The sequence below is a fragment of the Elgaria multicarinata genome, chromosome 3, assembly GCF_023053635.1.
Source record: "Elgaria multicarinata webbii isolate HBS135686 ecotype San Diego chromosome 3, rElgMul1.1.pri, whole genome shotgun sequence".
NCBI classification, from domain to species: domain Eukaryota; kingdom Metazoa; phylum Chordata; class Lepidosauria; order Squamata; family Anguidae; genus Elgaria; species Elgaria multicarinata.
Window position 1 is genome coordinate 89,893,812 of NC_086173.1, and position 19,734 is coordinate 89,913,545.

A 19,734-nucleotide genomic window follows, 5' to 3' on the forward strand; every position below is an offset into this window, starting at 1 on the left:
GACCCTAGCCTGAGCAAAATTTATTCAGTCAAAGAAAACCATCAAACTTCATTCCCTCTCCTCCTGCTGCTGCTGCTTTCTATGGAAAGTATCTGAAAAGGACTCCACCACAATATTTTTAATTGGAAATTATTGTTTTTAAGCTTTGAGTGTGACTCCCAGAGAGCAGCGCTGAATAGCCCTATTCACCCTCCTCTGTAGGATCCCGAGTCCTTGTGGCATTCATGTGTGAAAAGGATTTTGTTTAATGAGGCAAGCCAAGAGTTTGCTTTGCTTTGAAATCTCCTGAACTCCCTTTACTATCCATCCCCTTGCTTCTCTTCCCACCCACTCGCCACCCCCCTGCTCCCAAGAGAACTTGGTGCGAGATTTCTTCTAAACTGCGAAAGCCGCAGCGGTGGTAGCAACTTTGCAACTTGTGAATTGGCTGCACAAAGACATATTTTGGGTGCCCTCCGGTTTGTCCCAGTATGAATTCTAAGGGACTGGTTGTCTTGAGCTTCTGCCTTCTCCTCATTGTTTGGGGTAAGCCTGTTTTTTCTTCATTCTTTCTTCCTCCTCTGCTCATATGATTTCTTTCCTTCCCTAGCAAAATGTGCTGAGCATTTTTTAATTCCCCACACAAGGAGGTCCTTGTTGGGAATATGAAAACACGGCCTCTCGTTGCCTGCCGCACATCAGGAGCCAAGGGAGCCAATATGTGTAGAGATCAGCTTCTGAGTTTTGGCCTGGCCTTGGACCAGGTTCCCAGTCCAGAACACCTTCACAAATCTAAGGTGGAAGAGAATTCGTTACTTGACAACCATGAAGATTCTCCTTCACTGGAGGATTTTATGAGGAATATTTTATGAGGAATATTTGAAAATGTGTCAGACTAGGACTAGGGAGACCTGGGTTCAAAACCCCACTTTGTGGGTGACCATGGTCCAGTCAACCCATCCGGCCTACCTCACAGGGTTGTTTTGAGGAGAAAAGCGGGGCTGGGTAGAGACAGATAGGGTGACCATATGACCCGGATTTGACCGGATTTTTCGCTGTAAACCGGCAAATCCGGGAGGGGAAATCCGGATTTTTGCAAAGAGCAGCTCTAATGGGAATTAACAAAAATGCTTATAACTCCGTCATTTTTTAAGATAAAGACATGAAACTTGGCACAATGGTAGCTCTTAGGAAGGGCTTTAGTCATACCAAATTTGAAACAGATCTGTTCATCCACTGATTTTTTAGGGATTTTTTAAAAATTGAGGTTTTAAAATTATTATTTTTTAAATCGTCATTTTTAAAGATAAAGAGATGAAACTTTGCACCATGAAAGGACTTAGGTAGAGCTTTAGCCACACCAAATTTGAAACAGATCCGTTCATCCATTGATTTTTTAGGAATTTTTTTAAAAATTGAGGTTTTAAAATTATTATTTTTAAAATCATCATTTTTAAAGATAAAGTGATGAAACTTTGTACCATGATAGGATTTAGGTAGAGCTTTAGCCACACCAAATTTGAAAGAGATCCGTTCATCCATTGATTTTTTAGGAATTTTTTTAAAAATGAGGTTTTAAAATTATTATTTTTAAAACTGTCATTTTTAAAGATAAAGAGCTGAAAGTTGGCACCGTGATAGCTTTTAGGTAGAGCTTTAGCCACACCAAATTTGAAAGAAATCTGTTCATCCATTGATTTTTTAGGAATTTTTTTAAAAATGAGGTTTTAAAATTATTAATTTTTAAACTGTCATTTTTAAAGATAAAGAGCTGAAAGTTGGGACCATGATAGCTTTTAGGTAGAGCTTTAGCCATACCAAATTTGAAACAGATCTGGGGCCAGTAACAAACCCTGTTAACAACAACAGCAGCTTGCAATGAATGAAGATACAGTCAAAAAAATATTTGAGGGAAGGGGAGAATGTAACACTTTTTATACTGTTGATTTTATACTGTTTTTATGTTTTTTAAATTTTTGTATACTTTTAATGTTTACTATTTTTAATTGTTGTAAACCGCCCAGAGAGCTTCGGCTGTGGGGCGGTATATAAATGTAATAAAATAAATAAATAAATAAATAAATAAATAAATAAATAAAATAACACAAAGAGTATAGCAAAAGCTTCAAAGTACAGCAAAACCTACAAAAGTAGGAGTGAGTGAAGTTAATTTCAGATACATTGAATCTCTCACTTGTTCTTTATTTCAGTGATTTTAACATTAAGATGTTATGAAGAAGAGATTTGTCTTAAATGTGTGCTGTAAAATCAGACATGTGACCAAGGCTATGTTCGGGTGGACACGCCCCCTTGGTGCTGGACACGCCCCCTTGGGGGCGACCATGTTGTCCTCCTTTTTGTTTTCCAAAATATGGTCACCCTAGAGACAGAGCTATGCAGCCACCTTGAGCTCCTTGGATAATTACATTTATTATAAACGTAATAAAAATGAAAAGATTACTCAGACATGTGATTTGCTTAAATTACGTCTTTTGGTTCCAAACCCTCCCCGTTTTTAATCAAGAAAAAAGTATTATTAGAGTGAGAGAAACACCAAGACTTGAGGACAGTTTAGGAATTCCAAATGTTATCAGGTTCAGAGCGTCATCAGACGGGGTGGTGGGGATCGCAGTGCCCAGAGAAGAACAAGGAAGTAAACAAAGACCACGTGGCCCATTCAAGGGCGTTTTTATCGTGCCGCTTTTCCTGCTCACAGCAGAAAATGGCAGCACATTCTGTTTCCCCCCAAAAAAAGTCAGATTAAAAGGGGTCTATTTTGTGATTGAAAAAAAGACAAAAAGGAGTGGTAGGCACGCGGGACGTGGACATCATCTAAAGGACTCATGAAAAACTGAGTGGGCAATAGCAAGTGTGCAATAAAATGCTTGTCTGATGAACCCCCTCAGTTTGTGTGAATCCAGAGATTATTCAGTTTAGTTTTGAACTGAACCAGTTACAAGTAGCCTTTGCTGCCTTGGTTCTATAAAGTTTGACAGAAGACAACTGGTTATGTATCCCAAAGTCCTGACCATCTGCAGAGTATGGAATACATTAAAACATATCCTTATGTACAGCTCTGTACCTTTTATATGCATAAAAGTATAGGTTCCAGGAAGTATTCACATATAGTCTTACATCTTCCTCATACTATGCATGTTTATTGAGCAATGAGCTCCACTGGTTTCAATGGAACTTACTTCTAAGTAAGTTTGCATCATTATGTTTCATTGGAAGAATGGCTGTTGGAGTGGAAGGACAGCTTAACTCTTTCCCATTTGCTCAAAATCACCCATCCCTAATTACTTTTAGCCTCATTGAGGAAAAACTATGGGAACCCCATATTCATTCATTCAATCAATCATTGATTCATATCATTTCTATAGCTGAAGCTGTCTGGGCAGTTCACAAAAATTAAAACCATAAGTACAGCAAAAAATATGAAAGCTAGGGTGACCATATGAAAAGGAGGACAGGGCTCCTGTATCTTTAACAGTTGCATAGAAGGGAATTTCAGCAGGTATCATTTGTATATATGGAGAAGCTGCTGAAATTCTCTCTTCATCACAGCAGTTAAAGCTGCAGGAGCTATACTAGAGTGACCAGATTTAAAAGAGGGCAGGGCACCTGCAGCTTTAACTGTGGTGATGAAGAGGAAATTTCACCAAGTTCCCCATATGTACAAATGACACCTGCTGAAATTCCCTTTTCAATACAAATGTTAAAGATAATAATAATAATAATAATAATAATAATAATAATAATAATAATAATTTCTTACCCGCCTCTCCCTTAAAGATACAGGAGCCCTGTCCTCCCTTTCATTTGTAAACCGCCCAGAGAGCTTCGGCTATGGGGCGGTATATAAATTAATTAAATAAATAAGGTCACCCTATGAAAGCTTAAAAATATAAGATAAAAGTACAATCAGAATACAACCCTCCAGAACACCTAGCCAGGCAGATGAAGCACCCACTAACAGTACCGCCATCTTGTTTGGATTGAGTCTCAGTTTGTTGGCCCTCATCCAGTCCATTTCCATGCCCAGGCACTGATTCAGAACAGCCACTGCTTCTCCTCTGTTAGTTTTTCCCCCTAAAGACTTTGTACTTTCACAAATCTCCGGCTCCCCCCCCCCCTGCCCGCCCTCAGCTTCCTGATACAACCATTGAGTATGGGTGCTGCAATTGCTGATTATGTGGTCTGTAATTAAAAACTTCCCCTCCTCTCGATGCTCATACTTGTGTGGGTCAGTGCCCTCTAGGAAGTGCTTTGTAGCGCAACTTTGTCTGCACGCGTTAGAAAATCCCACAAAGCTTGTGAAAAACATGCTGCAGACAGGCGCTTGGAGAATGAGTTCCCTAGTAGTAAACGGGAGGCTTCAGAGGCTAAAGGCTGGTGGTGGTTATAGTTAAAATGTTATAGTTAATTGGAATTTTCTCATGGCTCAGTGGAGTCAAGCCTTGGACAAGAGACAAGGCTTAGAAAGAGCTAATGCATGATGTTTATCATAAACAAAAAGCCCTTAAAAATGAAATGGGTGCAAGGAATGGTAACACCATCTTTATATTTTCAGTCTTCGTTTATCCACTGAGCAAAACTAAATGTCACTAATGTGATGGCTTATAAACATTTCTCCTCGTAGCTGAGTGCCAGAAAGAAAAGCCCTCCAAAGCTACAGAGAAGAAGGTCATGAAGGCGATGAAAGGCAGAGAGACCAAAGTTTCCAAAGCGACTGGTAAAAAAGCACAACAGGAAGCCCCCAAGTTTCTAAAGAAAGGCCAAGCCAAACCCACCACTGCTGCCAGTCGGCAACAACAGCCCCCCTTCATTCTGACCCGGGCAGTGGCAAGAGGGCAGTTCCAGAAGGTTCCTGACACACTGGTGCTCAGAGCAGGAGACACCCTGGACCTGCGCTGCAAAGGAAGGGCCATCAAGTGGAGATATCCTCCCTACCTGGAAGATGATGAGGTTGAGAGGCGTCTCCGGTGAGCACGGGTGTTGAATCTCTATCCTCCCGAGGGCTGAATTCAATCTGGGAGAAATTCTCGGGGGCCGCATTCCAGTGGTAGGTGGGGGTCGAAGACAAATAGGGCTTGAAGGCAAAGAGGCAGGGCCAAAATACCAGCCCATATTAGCTTAAAGCTCTTACTGCCAGTTACTAAGCCTCCAGAAAGGCATTTCAACATAAGATCATAGCAAGCTACCTTATCCTGAGTCAGACCATTGGTCTATCTAGCCCAGTATTGTCGACACTGACTGGCAGCAATGGCTCTCCAGGGTTTGCGGCAGGATTCTTTCCATAGCCATATCTGGAGAAGCCAGGGATTGAACCTGGGATCTTCTGCATGCCGTGTATGTGCTCTATCACACTGAGCTACAGGGATGGGGAGAAGTGCACAAAAGCTGGGAACTACCAAACCATTGGTGGTCAGGAGGAAGAGATTCAGGCCAACTGGGGAACCCCGGGGAGCTGGATTGGGACCACAGGGTAGGTGGATTTGGTCCGTGGGCCTGACCTTCTACACCCCTGATGGTGTGTATTGGTGGCATCCCCTGGCAGAGATTTGTTTCACATAGATGCATTTGTCATGTCTTGGTGTTGCATTGACTAAGGAATGTGTCCAATGGAGAAACTTCCCATACCTGTAGGGGGAAACAGGGTAAGAAAGACAACTCTTTGTCCTAAGTCTTTTTCCTCTCCCTTCCAGAATCAAACGCTTTGAGAGGCACAGCCAGCTGATAGTCGTCAACTCCACAGCAGCAGACACGGGCGAGTATAGCTGCTGGTCATTCCAGTGCCATGACAGCGAGTGTCATGATGGAGAGGACAAGCTGAGCAAAGCATTCATCTTCTTCACAGGTCCGTCTTTTTCATTGTTTAATGGGATGGATTAGTACACTTGGTCCCTTCAGGCTTTGAGCTTCTCTACATGAGCACTTTATTGCATGCTCATGATTGGCCACTCACTGACATTCGCTGGTCCATTGCATGATGCCATCAAGCTCCAGGACATGTCTTGCACCTTCCTCTGGAAATCTCGCTAAAAAACAACCCAGAGATAACCCAGTATCTAAAATAATTATGGAATTAATTCTGCCACTAGATGGTGCTGTTTCATTGAGTTTTATGGAACATTGCCCTGAGGGGAAGGTTTCAATTACTAATCACTTGGTAAATGAAGGAATCCATAGTGAATGTGGAAAAGTCCGAGAAAAATAAAGCCTGTTATGGGTCTTTTCCCCCCCTTAATGTAAAGACAGCAAGACATGGCTAGAACTAGAAAGAAGACCCTGTGCTTGGTGGTACAGGAACCAGGAAGCTGGTTTAGAGCATAGTGAACCCACATTTGAACCTTTCCTACATAATCATGAACAAACTGCTTAGTATTTCAGAACTATCTGTGACTATACTCTCCTGTAAAGGGACTTTGTGAGCAAAATTATATACAGAAAGAGAGGAGTGAGGTATTTGTTTACCATCAGCTTCTGATACCAGAAAAACACAGCTGTGAGATTGAGCAAACTGTTAATATATGCCGTACTATATGCCATTCCCATTGTGTTGCATGTTGAACAGTGATGACTGAATTTGGCCTCACACAGGCATTAATAACATATCTAGCTTATTTACAGGATTCCTTCCTGCTCCCTGGCAGCGCTTTCAACATAGGTCGGTAGCAAGACTTTTCTTAGGCCAAAGAATGATGGGGGAAGGGAGAGACTGGCTTGTACTTAAGGAGACATTGCACAATTAATTCAACTTGCATGAATGCAACATACTTAGTGCACCACAGCAAGTTTTATGGTGGCCATGTGTCCTACTTTAGGAACATAGGAAGCCATTGGTCCATCTAGCCACTGACTGGCACTGGCTCTCCAGGGTTTCCTAGCCCTGCCTGGAGATGCCAGAGATGGAACCTGGGATCTTCTGCATGCAAACCATGTGCTCTGTCACACTGAGCTCCTTCTGTCCTCCTTTACAGAGGACAGTCCTCTATTTGGAGGACATTCCAGCCCAAGCTGGGAGAAAGAAGGGAGAAATGAAGTTGTCCACAAACAGTGAACACCTGGGCAGCAGAGTGACCAGGCACACAGGTCACCTGGTCACAGTTGACCCCACTATAATGAAATGTATTGTATTTCTATTGATGTTATAGTCCGTATTTCAGCATTACATCTATATGTATACATTGACACATGGAAATGTCCTGCTTGTGGGTTTCCCGTGAGCAGGTGGTTGGCCAGTGTGTGAACAGAATGCTGGACTAGATGGACCCTTGGTCTGATCCAGCAGGGCCTTTCTTTATGTACTTATCCTCCTTTGTCCTCTCTTTTGATGATTTTCTCTTTCCTTTTGGCCATGTGTAAGTGACCACCCTAGCTTTCCTTGGTTACTGTAAAGCTGTGATAGGGCCTTCATGAGAGAATTAGGAGCCACATTCTATGTTATACAGGTTTCCTTTCCCCTCTTCCTCACTCTACACCCACCAGATCTCTGCTGGTAGACAAATACAATTGGATACAACCCTTTAATTTGATTGTTGAATAGAGTAGCCAGCTCATGGGCCATAAAAAAAAAACCCAGCTTTGTCTCAGTCCTGTTGCTTGATATGTAGAAATTAGCTGGTGAAGTTTATCATGGCACGGCACTAAACATTATTCACTGCTAATGGCTGTATATCAAATGGCTCTTAAAGTAGCTATAGTTCAAAAATTGGCATCCCCTTGTTGACTATGGTTTGAATGTGGCTTTTCTAGAGAGGCTAGAGATGACAATAACTTTGCAGACCTGCCAGTAGATATACAAGAGGTCTTTGTATGCCAATGTGTCACTTTCTCCTCAGACCCTCAGGAGCTATTTGTGCCCACCGAAGATTACTACGAAGTAATCCAGCTGCGTACAAACCACCCCACCCTTCTGCCGTGCCAGGTGACAAATCCAGTTGCCAAAGTGACCCTGCACCGGGAGTTCCCACCAGAGAAAGTGCCTGTGGATGGCATAGACATCTCCTATGATGTGAAGAGAGGGTTCATGATCCACCGCCCACGTCCCTCCCACGCTGGCTCCCTCTTCTGCATGGCAAATGTGGATGGAGTGAGGCAGATTTCCACAAAATATATGCTGATTTATGTGAACTGTAAGTAACCTAAACAATGAACTGCAAGTCTCTCTCTCTCTCTCTCTCTCTCTCTCTCTCTCTCTCTCTCTCTCTCTCTCTCTCTCTCTCTCTCTCTCACACACACACACACACACACACACACGATGTTTTCTGTACTTAAGATTTCAAATTCAAAATAATTTTGCATAAAATGTCTAAAACCTTGAGAGAGACATAACCAGCTCATCAAAAGCTCCATTGTTCTGAGAAAGGAACATCAATATAAAAATTCAAATGTACAAAATCTATTTTTCTGGCCTCAGTATACATTGGGCTACATGTCTATCCAGGCAGCTAAACTCCAACCTGACCCAATCCCCTTCAGTATGAATCAAATCCTCATCTTTATTGGAACGCAACATAAACAGTAAACAACTAATAAAAGCAGGAACAATTCTTCACTGAGGAGGGAGGAGGAATGGATGAAATCTATGGACAAGCTAAAATAACAATGCAAGGCCAGGCCTTCAGGTTGCAACCAAGAGCAATAGCAAAGAACCAAGCCTGAAGAAGGTCCCTTCCAAACTGAGGAAGAGCTGGTGCAAACTGCATTAAAGTTCTTCTTAGGGACAACTAACCCATGCATAACAACAAGGCCTGGTCAGTTGCTAACAGATTCAGATAGGGGAAATTAAAGCAGTTATAAATGCAGAACTTGGGGGGCAACGTAACAAGTAACACAATGTCCAGTTGGGGCAGAACATCCCTTCCTAGAGTATGCTTATGGTCAGGGTGCCTAGGTACCGATGTATATCAATTGACCCAACTGGCTGTGAGGTCCAGAGTCTGGAAGCTGGGTAGGATCAGTAGAGTTGACGGTTTAAATCAGTTTAGGCTGAGGCAAGTCACAGGTGAAAGTCAAGACAGATACCCAGACATAACCTTAGGCACTAGAACTGGAAGAGACTTCTCTGGCTGAAATCATGTGGTGCTACTGCCAGTCAGAACAAGCAAAACTGTCCTGAATGGACTCGTGGTCTGATAGTATAAAGCAGCAATAAATAAATAGATTAATATTGGCTGAATAAAGCAGGTATTGAAAAGCAGGTACACTGAATTTTTCGTCCTCCGTTTCCAACCTTGCAGATCCGTCCTCAGTGCCCAAACCAACCATCCAGTCCTCAGTGGCCTCCTTTCGGGTTGGAGAAAATTTCAACGTCACTTGCACTGCGTTTGGGGAACCAGAAATTGCCATCGATTTCACGTGGGAATATCCAGGGCAGCAAGTAGGTGTTGGGGTGCCGGCGGGGTGGGTGTGGGAAAAGAGAAGTAGCTCGCCTCATACAACGCTGCTCTTTCACAGACTTCTCCTCCGATGCTGATCTGTGGCATTTCCCCCTTAGAAATCCAAACAAAGGTCTCTCATGACCCATGAACCCAGCCCACGGAGAGGACGCAAAGCCAAGCTGAATAATGATGGGCTTGACCTCCTGGCAGGAATAGGTCAGAGACAGAATGAAAAATCACATTGTTCCTCTTGAGAAAAACATCCGGCAGCCTTGTCATGTGCTTTGCCCACACCTGAATACTTTTCTGAGTGCTTCCAAATGGATGACTCCTAATGCTACCATAGAATCATAGAATAGCAGAGTTGGAAGGGGCCTACAAGGCCATCGAGTCCAACTCCCTGTTCAATGCAGGAATCCACCCTAAAGCATACCTGACAGATGCTTGTCCAGCTGCCTCTTGAAGGCCTCTAGTGTGGGAGAGCCCACAACCTCACCAGGCAACTGATTCCATTGTCGTACTGCTCTAACGGTCAGGAAGTTTTTCCTGATGTCCAGCTGGAATCTGGCTTCCTTTAACTTGAGCCCGTTATTCCGTGTCCTGCACTCTGAGAGGATCAAGAAGAGATCCTGGCCCTCCTCTGTGTGACAACCTTTTAAGTATTTGAAGAGTGCTATCATGTCTCCCCTCAATATTCTCTTCTCCAGGCTAAACATGCCCAGTTCTTTCAGTCTCTCTTCATAGGGCTTTGTTTCCAGATCCATGATCATCCTGGTTGCCCTCCTCTGAACACGCTCCAGCTTGTCTGCTTCCTTCTTGAATTGTGGAGCCCAGAACTGGACGCAATACTGTAGATGAGGCCTAACCTTTTACTCTGTCTTCCAGGGTATTAGCTATCCCACCCAATTTTGTGATCTAAAGGCATGGAGCAGCTAGTGTATCTTTTCATCCTTAACAGTTTTTTGTTTTTGGTTGAAAGAGATGGAAGAAACAGTGGGAAAGCATGGGACAATTACAAATGGAAGATGACATCTGAATACATACACCAGTAACATTCCATGAATAAGGCAGAGCCTTGTCTGGAAGCATCCTATACCTCCACAGGCTGTGGGAAAGGGATAAAGTCGCCAATGTTGACAGCATCTCCCTAATAACTACTCTAAGGCTGCAGTCTTATCCACATTTACCTAGGAGTAAGCCTCACTGAACACAGTGGGACCTACTTTTGAGTAGGTCCAGTTGCTTGGCCTAGAATTTTTATTGATTTGTTCTATTTTTGAATGTTCTAACCGGCATTAAACTCCCAAGAAACTTTATAAAAATGTTAATGAATACAAATAAAACAATTAACAATGCCCCACCAAATCCACTAATTTATAAGCATTAAGCAGTAGCAATCAAAGTTCACAGCTCACTAAAATTATTTTAGTGGAATAATTTTTTTTAAGAGAGTGATCCTATGGCTCTTAGATGGAGTCTGATTGGCCATAGGATGGGGGGAATTCCCTCTCAAGGCCATGGACAGCATTATGACCTCAGGGAGGTAGAAGCTGAGCAGGGATTTCCCTACTCACCTCCTGTGCATTCCAGCCCCCACAGGAAGCTCCATGGCAGTGTTGTGACCTTGGATTGGAAGATCATAGGGAGGGAGGAAAGGGTGTGCCAGTCGGTGGGAAGAGGAGAGGACACGGATCCACCAGAACACACAAGGCCCTAAATTCCCTTGCCAGCTCACAGCGAGGTGAGTGACCTAGATGGCCTCAGAGGCCCATCTACCCAAAATGGAGGACCATGGAAGACCAAGAGGCTTTGCCTCTCCTCCCAACCCACCTGGCTCTAGTTGCCAGGAATTAGGTAGACAGAGAGCTTTGAGATCAAAGTCCTTCATCTAACAGGTTTCAGACCTACAGGATTGCATCTTAAGGTTATCTTAAACCCATCTAATGATTGTTCCTATCTATTTCTCCAGGAAGGGAGTTCCAAAGGTGTGGTGCCTCCATTGAAAATGGCAGGCCTTTAGGGCTTAGGTATATATTTGAGAAGCCTTGGAGAAAATGCAAGGTCATCCTGGAATGATCTTATGGTTATCCCTGGACCTTTGTATGTTTTAGGAAGAGATAGGTCGCAGTATAGTGTCTTGAGATAAATAGCCTGTATCTGAACCAAAAACCTGAATCATGAGGAAGATGCCGAAGTCGTCGGAAATTGTCAAGGATCCATCTTCAAATGAAAAGTCCTCCCATAGGAAAGTGTCATGGTGGGGATGCAACTTTCAGAACCACAAGCATCTTTGATGCTTCGAGGTTACTTAGCTATTTTCTTTGGGGAGAACTTCAGCTGGTGTGAAGAGTCAGTCTGTGTGAGTGAGAACATGGTGATACCCAGGCATTTCTCGGTTTCGTTAAATTGCTTCATCTCACTCAGAAGCTGTTGAAATCACATGTCACTATAGATTTTGTTTACTTGATTTTATTTTGTTTTTTCTTGTGACAGTACTTCATGTTCATTCTTTCTGTGGGTGGTTTTGTGTGGTGGGCATTGCTTTACTCTGGACTGCAAAAGGCTAATTATATTACCCTGCTATTGCTCATCTATTCGTAGCTTCTTTGGTCTGCCGCTCACTGTAAAACCGCCAAGCATATTCAACATTGATGTTCTAGAGTTGCACACTATGAGCGGTTCCCAAGGCTGACCAAACAGGACCAAGCAGGACATCAAATTAAATGCATTGGCAAGATTTGGAAGCATCGGCATCCTGATTGCTGCCACTATTGCAACGTTTTTGTCTTTTTGCTCCTTTTCTGCCCCATCCTGTGCTAAGATGGCACTTCCTCCTTTGGCAGAGGGCATTGACTGGGGCCTTGCAAGGCACGGCTGCAGGGCACAAATGCAACCATCTAGCAAGGAGCACAGAACTTCAGGCCCAATCTGGCCTTCCTGTGGTCCCAATCCAGCCCTCGTGGTTTACCAGATGCCCATGCTGACCACAGATCGCTGCAGTGCCCAGCAGCTAGGAAGTAAATACATGGATTCACCCAGCAAAAACACACACCCAAACCCATCCTTCCGCCTTGACTGGCATGAAAGGGTGGAGATGAAGATGAGACGGTAGATCAGGGGTGCCGAACCTCAAGCCCAGGGTCCAAATCTGTCCAGAGGACATGCCCTCTTTCCTTGGCCACACCCCTTTCTCCCTGTTCATTTGGTAGTTTCCCAGTTTTGGTGCAATTCTCCCACCCTGACACACACATACACACACAAATACACTCCATTCTAAAAGAGTGACACCTGTCCTAAAGCTTAATTGTTGCTAGTAAGAACTTTAAGCTTCAATAAATTGGGGGTTGGGGTATTTTGGCCCCTCCCTTTTTGCCTTTGGCCCTGCCCACCCTTGGAATGCAGCCCCCAAGAAATTCTGCAAAATTAAATTTGGCTTTGGGTCTGAAACAGATCCAACTAGCACACTGGTGAGAGGAGAACCAAGGGACTGGAGAGAAGTCCCAAAGACAGAATTCTGGCTTCCGTACTACCATGATGACATCTTATTTGGCTTCCTCACCCTGTCCCTGTCAAGAGAATATGGTTCAGCCCAGCAACAGAGATGAATCTTATCTTTAGACCCATTTGATCTGTGTCAGTCTGCAGTACTCTAGCAGCAATGTGGGCTGCACAGTGAAAAAAAAGCCACCATAGAGACCCAAATTCTGGACAGGTTGATGTCACAAAGGATCCTACTGCCTTCTCATCAGCATCGCAGGTTGCTCATGTTCCCATCTCCACAGCTAAATAGCGGCAGGGGGGATGGGATTGCTAACCTCTGTTGTGCCCTGGGGCGGTGTGCTCTGCCCACAATGGATAGCCCTTTCCTAAAACTGTGCCTTGCTTCGCTTTCAGATGGGAAGACCGCCATATGTCCGTGAACGCACAGATTTGGTGCGACGCAGCGGACAGGTGCAGCAGGAATCTGAAAGCATCTTGTACATTGATGAGGCACGTGCTGTGGATGATGGGTTGTATTCCTGCATTGCCGAAAATCTGCAGGGCACCACCACAGTGTCTACTCGGATTCGCTTGCTTCCAGCCACACTGGCCCCAAAGAAAGCAAAGTCTGGATAACCACCTCTGGCCTGTAATTCTGAAAGACCCAGCTACTCTTAGAAATCCAAAGATTAGGGGCTGCAATCAAAAACAAGGATAAAACGTTGCCTTCTCTAACGTTGCCCATTACCCCTTCTTGCTTACTCATTAAAATTGCAAGTGGAGTGTTTTTCCCCTCAAGAAGGGAGTAAACGTTTGCTTACAAGCTATTGTGTAAGGTGGGGAAACTCTCTTAAGGTATTCACAGCTTTGCCAGGCAAGGGCGTACAACCTGCTAGTGGGACCCCACCCACTTTCTCCCCTGCATTCCAGCTAATCAGCTGAACAGTGAGTGAGTGTGTGTGTGTGTGTGTGTGTGTGTGTGTGTGTGTGTGTGTGTGTGTGTGTGTGAAACTCTGTTCCAGTGCTGTTGTTAGCACTAGGACAGTGATCTCACTGGAGATCACTGGGGGCTGGGAAAGGGGAAAACCTCTCCAAATCCTTAGCAATCCTGCTTCTGAGATTGCTGCTTTCCCGCTGCTAATATTGGCAGAGTAACAGCAATCTTGCTGGTGATTGCTGGAGGATGAGAAAGGTTTAAACCTCCACATACACTCCTGATTCTGAGATCTCATGGTTTAAACCTCCCCTTCCCTGCTGAAATGTGTGTGCATGGTGGTGGGGTGGGGGGGCGTGGGAAGATTGTGTACATGTGGTGTGTTTGTATCCATGTGTGGGTGCATATGCACATATGTGGCCCCTATCCCCCAGGCTGACCCCCAGGCTAAGATGGCACTTCCTCCTTTGGACTCAGGGCCAAAAGCATTGTGCATCCCATGCCAGAAAAAATGCTGTCATGGGAACTACACAAGGTAGTTGTGTAGTTGTCTACACACTTGACTTATGGCAAGTTCTCATCTCTCTTTAAATTTTGGCAAATACCTGCCATGGGGGACCCCCATTTGACTTATTTTGACCACTCAGCTTATGGCTGAGTACATTTCCTCCTAGAAAGCCTAAGCAGAGCAGTGATTTTCCCCCCTCTTAATTGCAACTTGTACTCATGACAAATACTCATGAAGGTTTAGCCTGCATCCAGAAGGCACGTATAATTAAGAACTCAAACAGAAATACGAAAAGCAAAATGTATGGGAGGGAGAGGCATCATCCAAAAACAAAACAAAACCCAACAACCCCAAAACAAAATAGTGCAGTCCCTCTTATGTACTATTTGGGTTAATGGTGTTATTAATTTTTGCTTTTATATCATTGTATGGCATTTTTTTGCCCAGAAAGATAGGTAGACCTATTTTAAATAAAATGCATAAATAAACCTGGGTTCAGCAAAGTGAATGACAGTGTTATTATAGCTTGCTGATAGGAAGACTGCTGAAGCAAAGCTGAAATGAAATTTTGCTCACATTAAACATTTCATAATTTTGCTTTCTAATTTTGATTCTTGTAGCTGACTTTGAGGGCACTTTAAACACACACGTGCATACACACCTAAAATCTAACTCTTATTGATCGATTCTAAGCCAATAACAAAGTGCAAACTTGCTAAATTGAATCATTTGACAACTTGTTTTTTCAGCTTCCCCTAAATCCAACAGTATCCAACAGTACTGCGGCAGCAGGGGCTGGTGGTGTGTGGTTAGAAAAGAAAATTCAAAGTATTGTAAGCAAATTCAAACTAGATTAGTCTGAAACTTCTATTTATATCCATTTCCTGCCCCAAATAATTCCAGCTTTATCTGTCTTCCCAAAAGCCTTTTATGTACAAGTTGATCAGATCAGATGGTGGGGGAGGGGATTCCTCAGCCATGAACAATAGTGTGTCATGGACCTTAGCTCATATGTAGGATGATCAGGTAGTTTGGGAAATGGCTAGCAAATCTGACCCCTGCAGTATAACTAGATCAGCTTACTTGGAAGAGCCTTGCTGGTTCACTGTCTATCCATATGGGGAAGGGGCGTAGCTGAGTGGTAGAGCATCCGCTTTGCATGCAGAAGGTCCCAGGTTCAATCCCCAGCCTCTCCGGGTTGGGCTGGAAAGATTCCAGCTACTGGGCTAAATGGATCAACAGTCTAAGTATAAGGAAGCTTCCTAGGTTTCATATGATTAAGGAATGATTGCAGGACCAGCAAAGTGCTTACATATGCATTACTCCTAGCCAGCGTAGTCAATGGTGAAGGATGATGGGAGTTGCAGCCCAACATCTGGTGAGCCACAAATTGCCCACCACTGCATTATTGCGTTCAACCATTCCACAAGCTTAGTCACATCTCACCAAGCAAAACCCATCTTACTGTTATGTACAACATTGCACTCTTGCACAAACATGGTGTGGCCTTTCCTTAATGCAAGCAGAATAGCCTTATTAATTAGCTTGAATTGAAAAAAATATATGAAGTTTCCCAGACAGACTTTTTTCACCAGGAAGATACAATGACCAATTTCAGTTCCATGATTTTCCAGATTATTTACGATGTTCGTTTTCATCTGCTTTTTCCTAAGTTGTTCTAAGTAGAATGTTTTATGGCAGCCTTCCCCAACCTGGCTGGGGAATGCTGGGAGTTGTAGTCCAACACCTGGAGGGCGCCAGATTGAGGAATGCTGTTCTGTAGCATCTTATATTCAGTGGAGGCTGGTGGGGCTGTGAATACATTCTGGGTTTCAGTAAAAACCAGCCAAAACTCTAAAGGAGCTATCCAAGATGCTGGACCTATTTTGGGGATAGGGTTCAGCAACCTGGATCTCTCCTTTAGCGTTCTGGTTGGTTCTGATTGAAAGCCAGAATGGATTCACAGTCCCACTGAAATTAGAGCCACCAGACTCCACTACTGATAATATTCCTTTCTAGGTCTAAGTTGTGGTTGGCTTTCTAGAGAGCTGAAGTGCAACATATATGTACAACATCACATTTCTAAAAATAAGAAAATGCTCTGCATTAGCAACTTTTGACTAGTTGTTGCAGAGCCTTCAGAAGCTTCTTCCATCTGGGAAGGGCATTTAAATTCTTTGGCTTTGATCTAGCATTCCATGCATGCAGCAGTGGGCTGCTGCACATTCATTTCCCCAATCTAAACAGCCTCATCCAGAAGCCAGGGCTGTCTATACACAGTCGTGCAGCATGATTCTAAGCATGTGCATCCCACTGGATTCAGTAGGATTCACTGCATCCAGCCTTAGGGAGGTTGCAATAACCCCAATAATCCATTTGGACTGGGGACCGGGGTGGCTTGTTTTAGTCTCCCCCTCCCCTGCCCCCAATACTAATAATCTCACTGGCGTTTTCAGGACTGTGAAACATGCACACAGCAGTAGGAATGACCCTAACTCAAGGATGGGCAGACTTGAGCCTTTTAGGATCTACTTTATTTTTCACTAGATCCCCAAGGTCTGGCCAGCAAAGCCTGGTGCAAAATAGTGACTCAGGAAGGGGGGGCATAGAATTGAGGCACAAGGTGCCTCTGAGCACATGCTCAGCCCAGGAATTCATTTTCAGTACAGAATGTACTGTAGCTCCCACATGAACCTCTCACATCTACTTCTGTCCCTCTTCCCCAAAATCTTTCTTGATTTCAACAGCCTGATTTACAGGGAAAGAGCACCCCCCTTTTTTGGGGGGGTCACTTTTGTTCCACCTGTGTCTGATCTACTGCAAATCACTGAGATCTACCAGTAGATCTACCTTCTGCCTACCCCTACCCTAAATGGATGGGGGCTTTAAACTTTGGTTTCAAGGAAAACACTGACAGTGATGTGGAAAATACAAATAATTCTTTCCTTAAGCAACTTTTTCATACAGAATTGCATTGGTACAACTTTTGCTGTATAGGTCTATTCTCTTTACCTTCTCTCTCTCTCTCCCTCACACACACACACTCAATTGGAAATGATAGTGTTTGAGGTGGTATGAAGTACAATCAAACTCTCTTAGAGGTGCTTGAACTGTGATGACGGTTTCAAATATGCAAGTTTATAATCCCCGTTGTAGTTGTTGAGTACTGAATGTGCATGTGTGAATGCAAGTTGCAACTTCCATCACAATCATTGAGTATTGAATGTGCATGTGTAAATCCACCCTTACAATGGACTTGTTGAGATAGTAGCAGGCGCCAGACCTGAAGATGCATGCATGCTGCTGCTGCTCTTTAGCTGCTAATGAGTTGAAGATTGGAGAATCAAGGAAATCAGTGCATAGCTCACTGCAGGATTAGCACATGATGCTCAGTCCCATTCTGTAGGACATGACACTCTGAGGTGAAAGCACAGGGACTTCTGTAACTGGACACTTCACAGATTAGAAAAATCCTACTCTAGGTTCGGCACTTTAGCTTAAACTGAAAGCATCCCTGGATAGAGTTGCAACCTCTTTACTTGGGACATCCCAGTGCAAACAAACACCATAATTCTGAAAGCACTGACTAGACAGTCCATGGTGGTCCCATTGTTTCCATGATATGCACACTGAGGGGGCCAATATGGGCTAAAAGAACACCCTCAGCATGTAGACTAAACATTGATTGTGCATTGTGTGCCTGGTTGTGCATAAGGCTTCCATGACAGGATGTTAAAAGGGGAATTAAATTTAGTCTATGGGAGTGGCTGTAGCTCAGTGGAAGAGCATGCTCTTTGCATGCAGAAGGTCCTGGGTTCAGTCCCCAGCATCTCCAGGTAGGGCCAGGAAAGAATCCTGCCTGAAACCCTGGAGAGATGCTGCCAGTCAGTGTTGGACAATGCTGGACTAGAAGGACCAGTGGTAAAGCTCCTGGGAAATAGAAGGTAGCCATTGCCAATACAATTGATGAGTCAAGGGAACTAGCCAAAGCGTGGAGTCACTCAGGGGATGTTTCATCTATGGTTGTATTAGTATTCCACTAAAGGGGCCTGGTAGTTTCTGAGAGCCCGTCTATCAACTGTGGGTCCCTTAATTGGGACTGCAGAAGGAGAGCCTTTGGGGACTTCTCTTCTGGGAACTGTCTGCCTTCTCACCGCTATTATCCCAAACCTCCCAGTAGTTATGCCAGCCTTCCTTCACCTGGTACCTCCAGATGCATCAGGTCATGTTGGGAGTTTTAATCCAACACATCTGGATGGTGCCACATTGGAGAAGGCTGGGTTAGACCAAGAAGCTGCCTATATGACACTGTATTGGAAGGGGATCAGGTGAAAAGCCTGCAGCATCACTGCTGCGAGGCTAAACCCATAAAGCTAGATGGGGGCAGGAGGGAGCGTAGGCGCTACCCGGCTGGAAAACTGCACCACCAACAGTCATTGTTGTCAAGCCTGCCCCCAGCCTGTCATTCCCATGGTTACAACTCAGCCTCTGTCTGAATTTCCTCTCTGCCATCTTCAGTAGCCAACTGGAGCTTTTGCATTACCCTGCTGGATAACCCAAAGCAAAGGTAAAAGTCATGGTAAATCAACAGTTCGAAAACATGCAGTTTCAGGTGTGGGGGAATCCTGATGTGGCTGCAAGGTGGCGGCTGCATCGTTAAACTATGTAGCCACCACTGTGCAGCCCCTGCAGGGTTAATAGAGTGTATAAATACCCCCAATATGATGGTACTGCTGCCAAATCCTGGCTTGTCATGTTGCTTCACTTCAGGGTTGAAATGTCAATGAGACTCAGTTTCCCAAGACCCCACAGAAATTACGGCCTCATAACAAGAATGTTTATGTTTGGAAACTGTTTTCTAACTCCTGTTCCTACTGATCTGTGGGCTTTCCCACATATAGAAATCCCTTTAGCAGCAGCAGGGCCAGGAGCTGTTGCTGGCATCAGCTAAAGTATGAAAAATGTGAAGTATTCTTCTCTGCCTCTTTGATTATTTTCTCCACTGCTGCTTCCTTCCAATTCAAACCAAATTTGCTTCGTATCTTACATCTTGGGAGGACAACTTGTGGCCTACAATTCCCATCAGCCCTATGCAACATAGCCAATGAATAGGGATGGTGGAAGTTGTGGGGCAAAACATCTGGAGGGCCACAAGCTGCCCACCTGTGTCTTATATGCTAACTGCAGAAAATCCCTCCCGTTAAAACAAATGTAAAAAGGAGGGGGAAAGAAAAAGGGCTGAGGTTTTCACCAGCATGCATATGCGATACTCACTGTGATCATCAATTAGGAGCAGATGACTCCCACCTAAATGTGCCAAGTCATCACTCTGGTATGGAATAGTGATGGATTTCCTACTTGGAAACCATTCAAAGAATTTCCTTATGGTGAATGTCTTGATAAAATATCTCCATTGCAAGGTGGGTGTGCTTCTTCGGGGAGAAACT

General features: G+C 44.1%; 1 protein-coding gene across 1 annotated transcript; it reads left to right on the top strand.

Moving 5' to 3' along the window:
- The first annotated feature begins 364 nt into the window (after positions 1-364).
- LOC134396760 (platelet-derived growth factor receptor-like protein) lies at positions 365-13,817 on the top strand. Its single transcript, XM_063123322.1, has 6 exons — positions 365-525; positions 4,622-4,964; positions 5,688-5,839; positions 7,824-8,117; positions 9,225-9,364; positions 13,260-13,817. The coding sequence occupies exons 1-6, from the start codon at positions 471-473 to the stop codon at positions 13,479-13,481; spliced, it is 1,206 nt and encodes a 401-aa protein (XP_062979392.1). The 5' UTR covers positions 365-470; the 3' UTR covers positions 13,482-13,817.
- Positions 13,818-19,734: the final 5,917 nt, after the last annotated feature.

Bases quoted from the DNA above. Each gene is read 5' to 3' on its own strand.
- LOC134396760 (XM_063123322.1), top strand. From the start codon at position 471: ATGAATTCTAAGGGACTGGTTGTCTTGAGCTTCTGCCTTCTCCTCATT. The intron at 526-4,621 runs GTAAGCCTGTTT...TTCTCCTCGTAG, and splicing joins CCTTCTCCTCATTGTTTGGG to CTGAGTGCCAGAAAGAAAAG. The intron at 4,965-5,687 runs GTGAGCACGGGT...TCTCCCTTCCAG, and splicing joins GAGGTTGAGAGGCGTCTCCG to AATCAAACGCTTTGAGAGGC.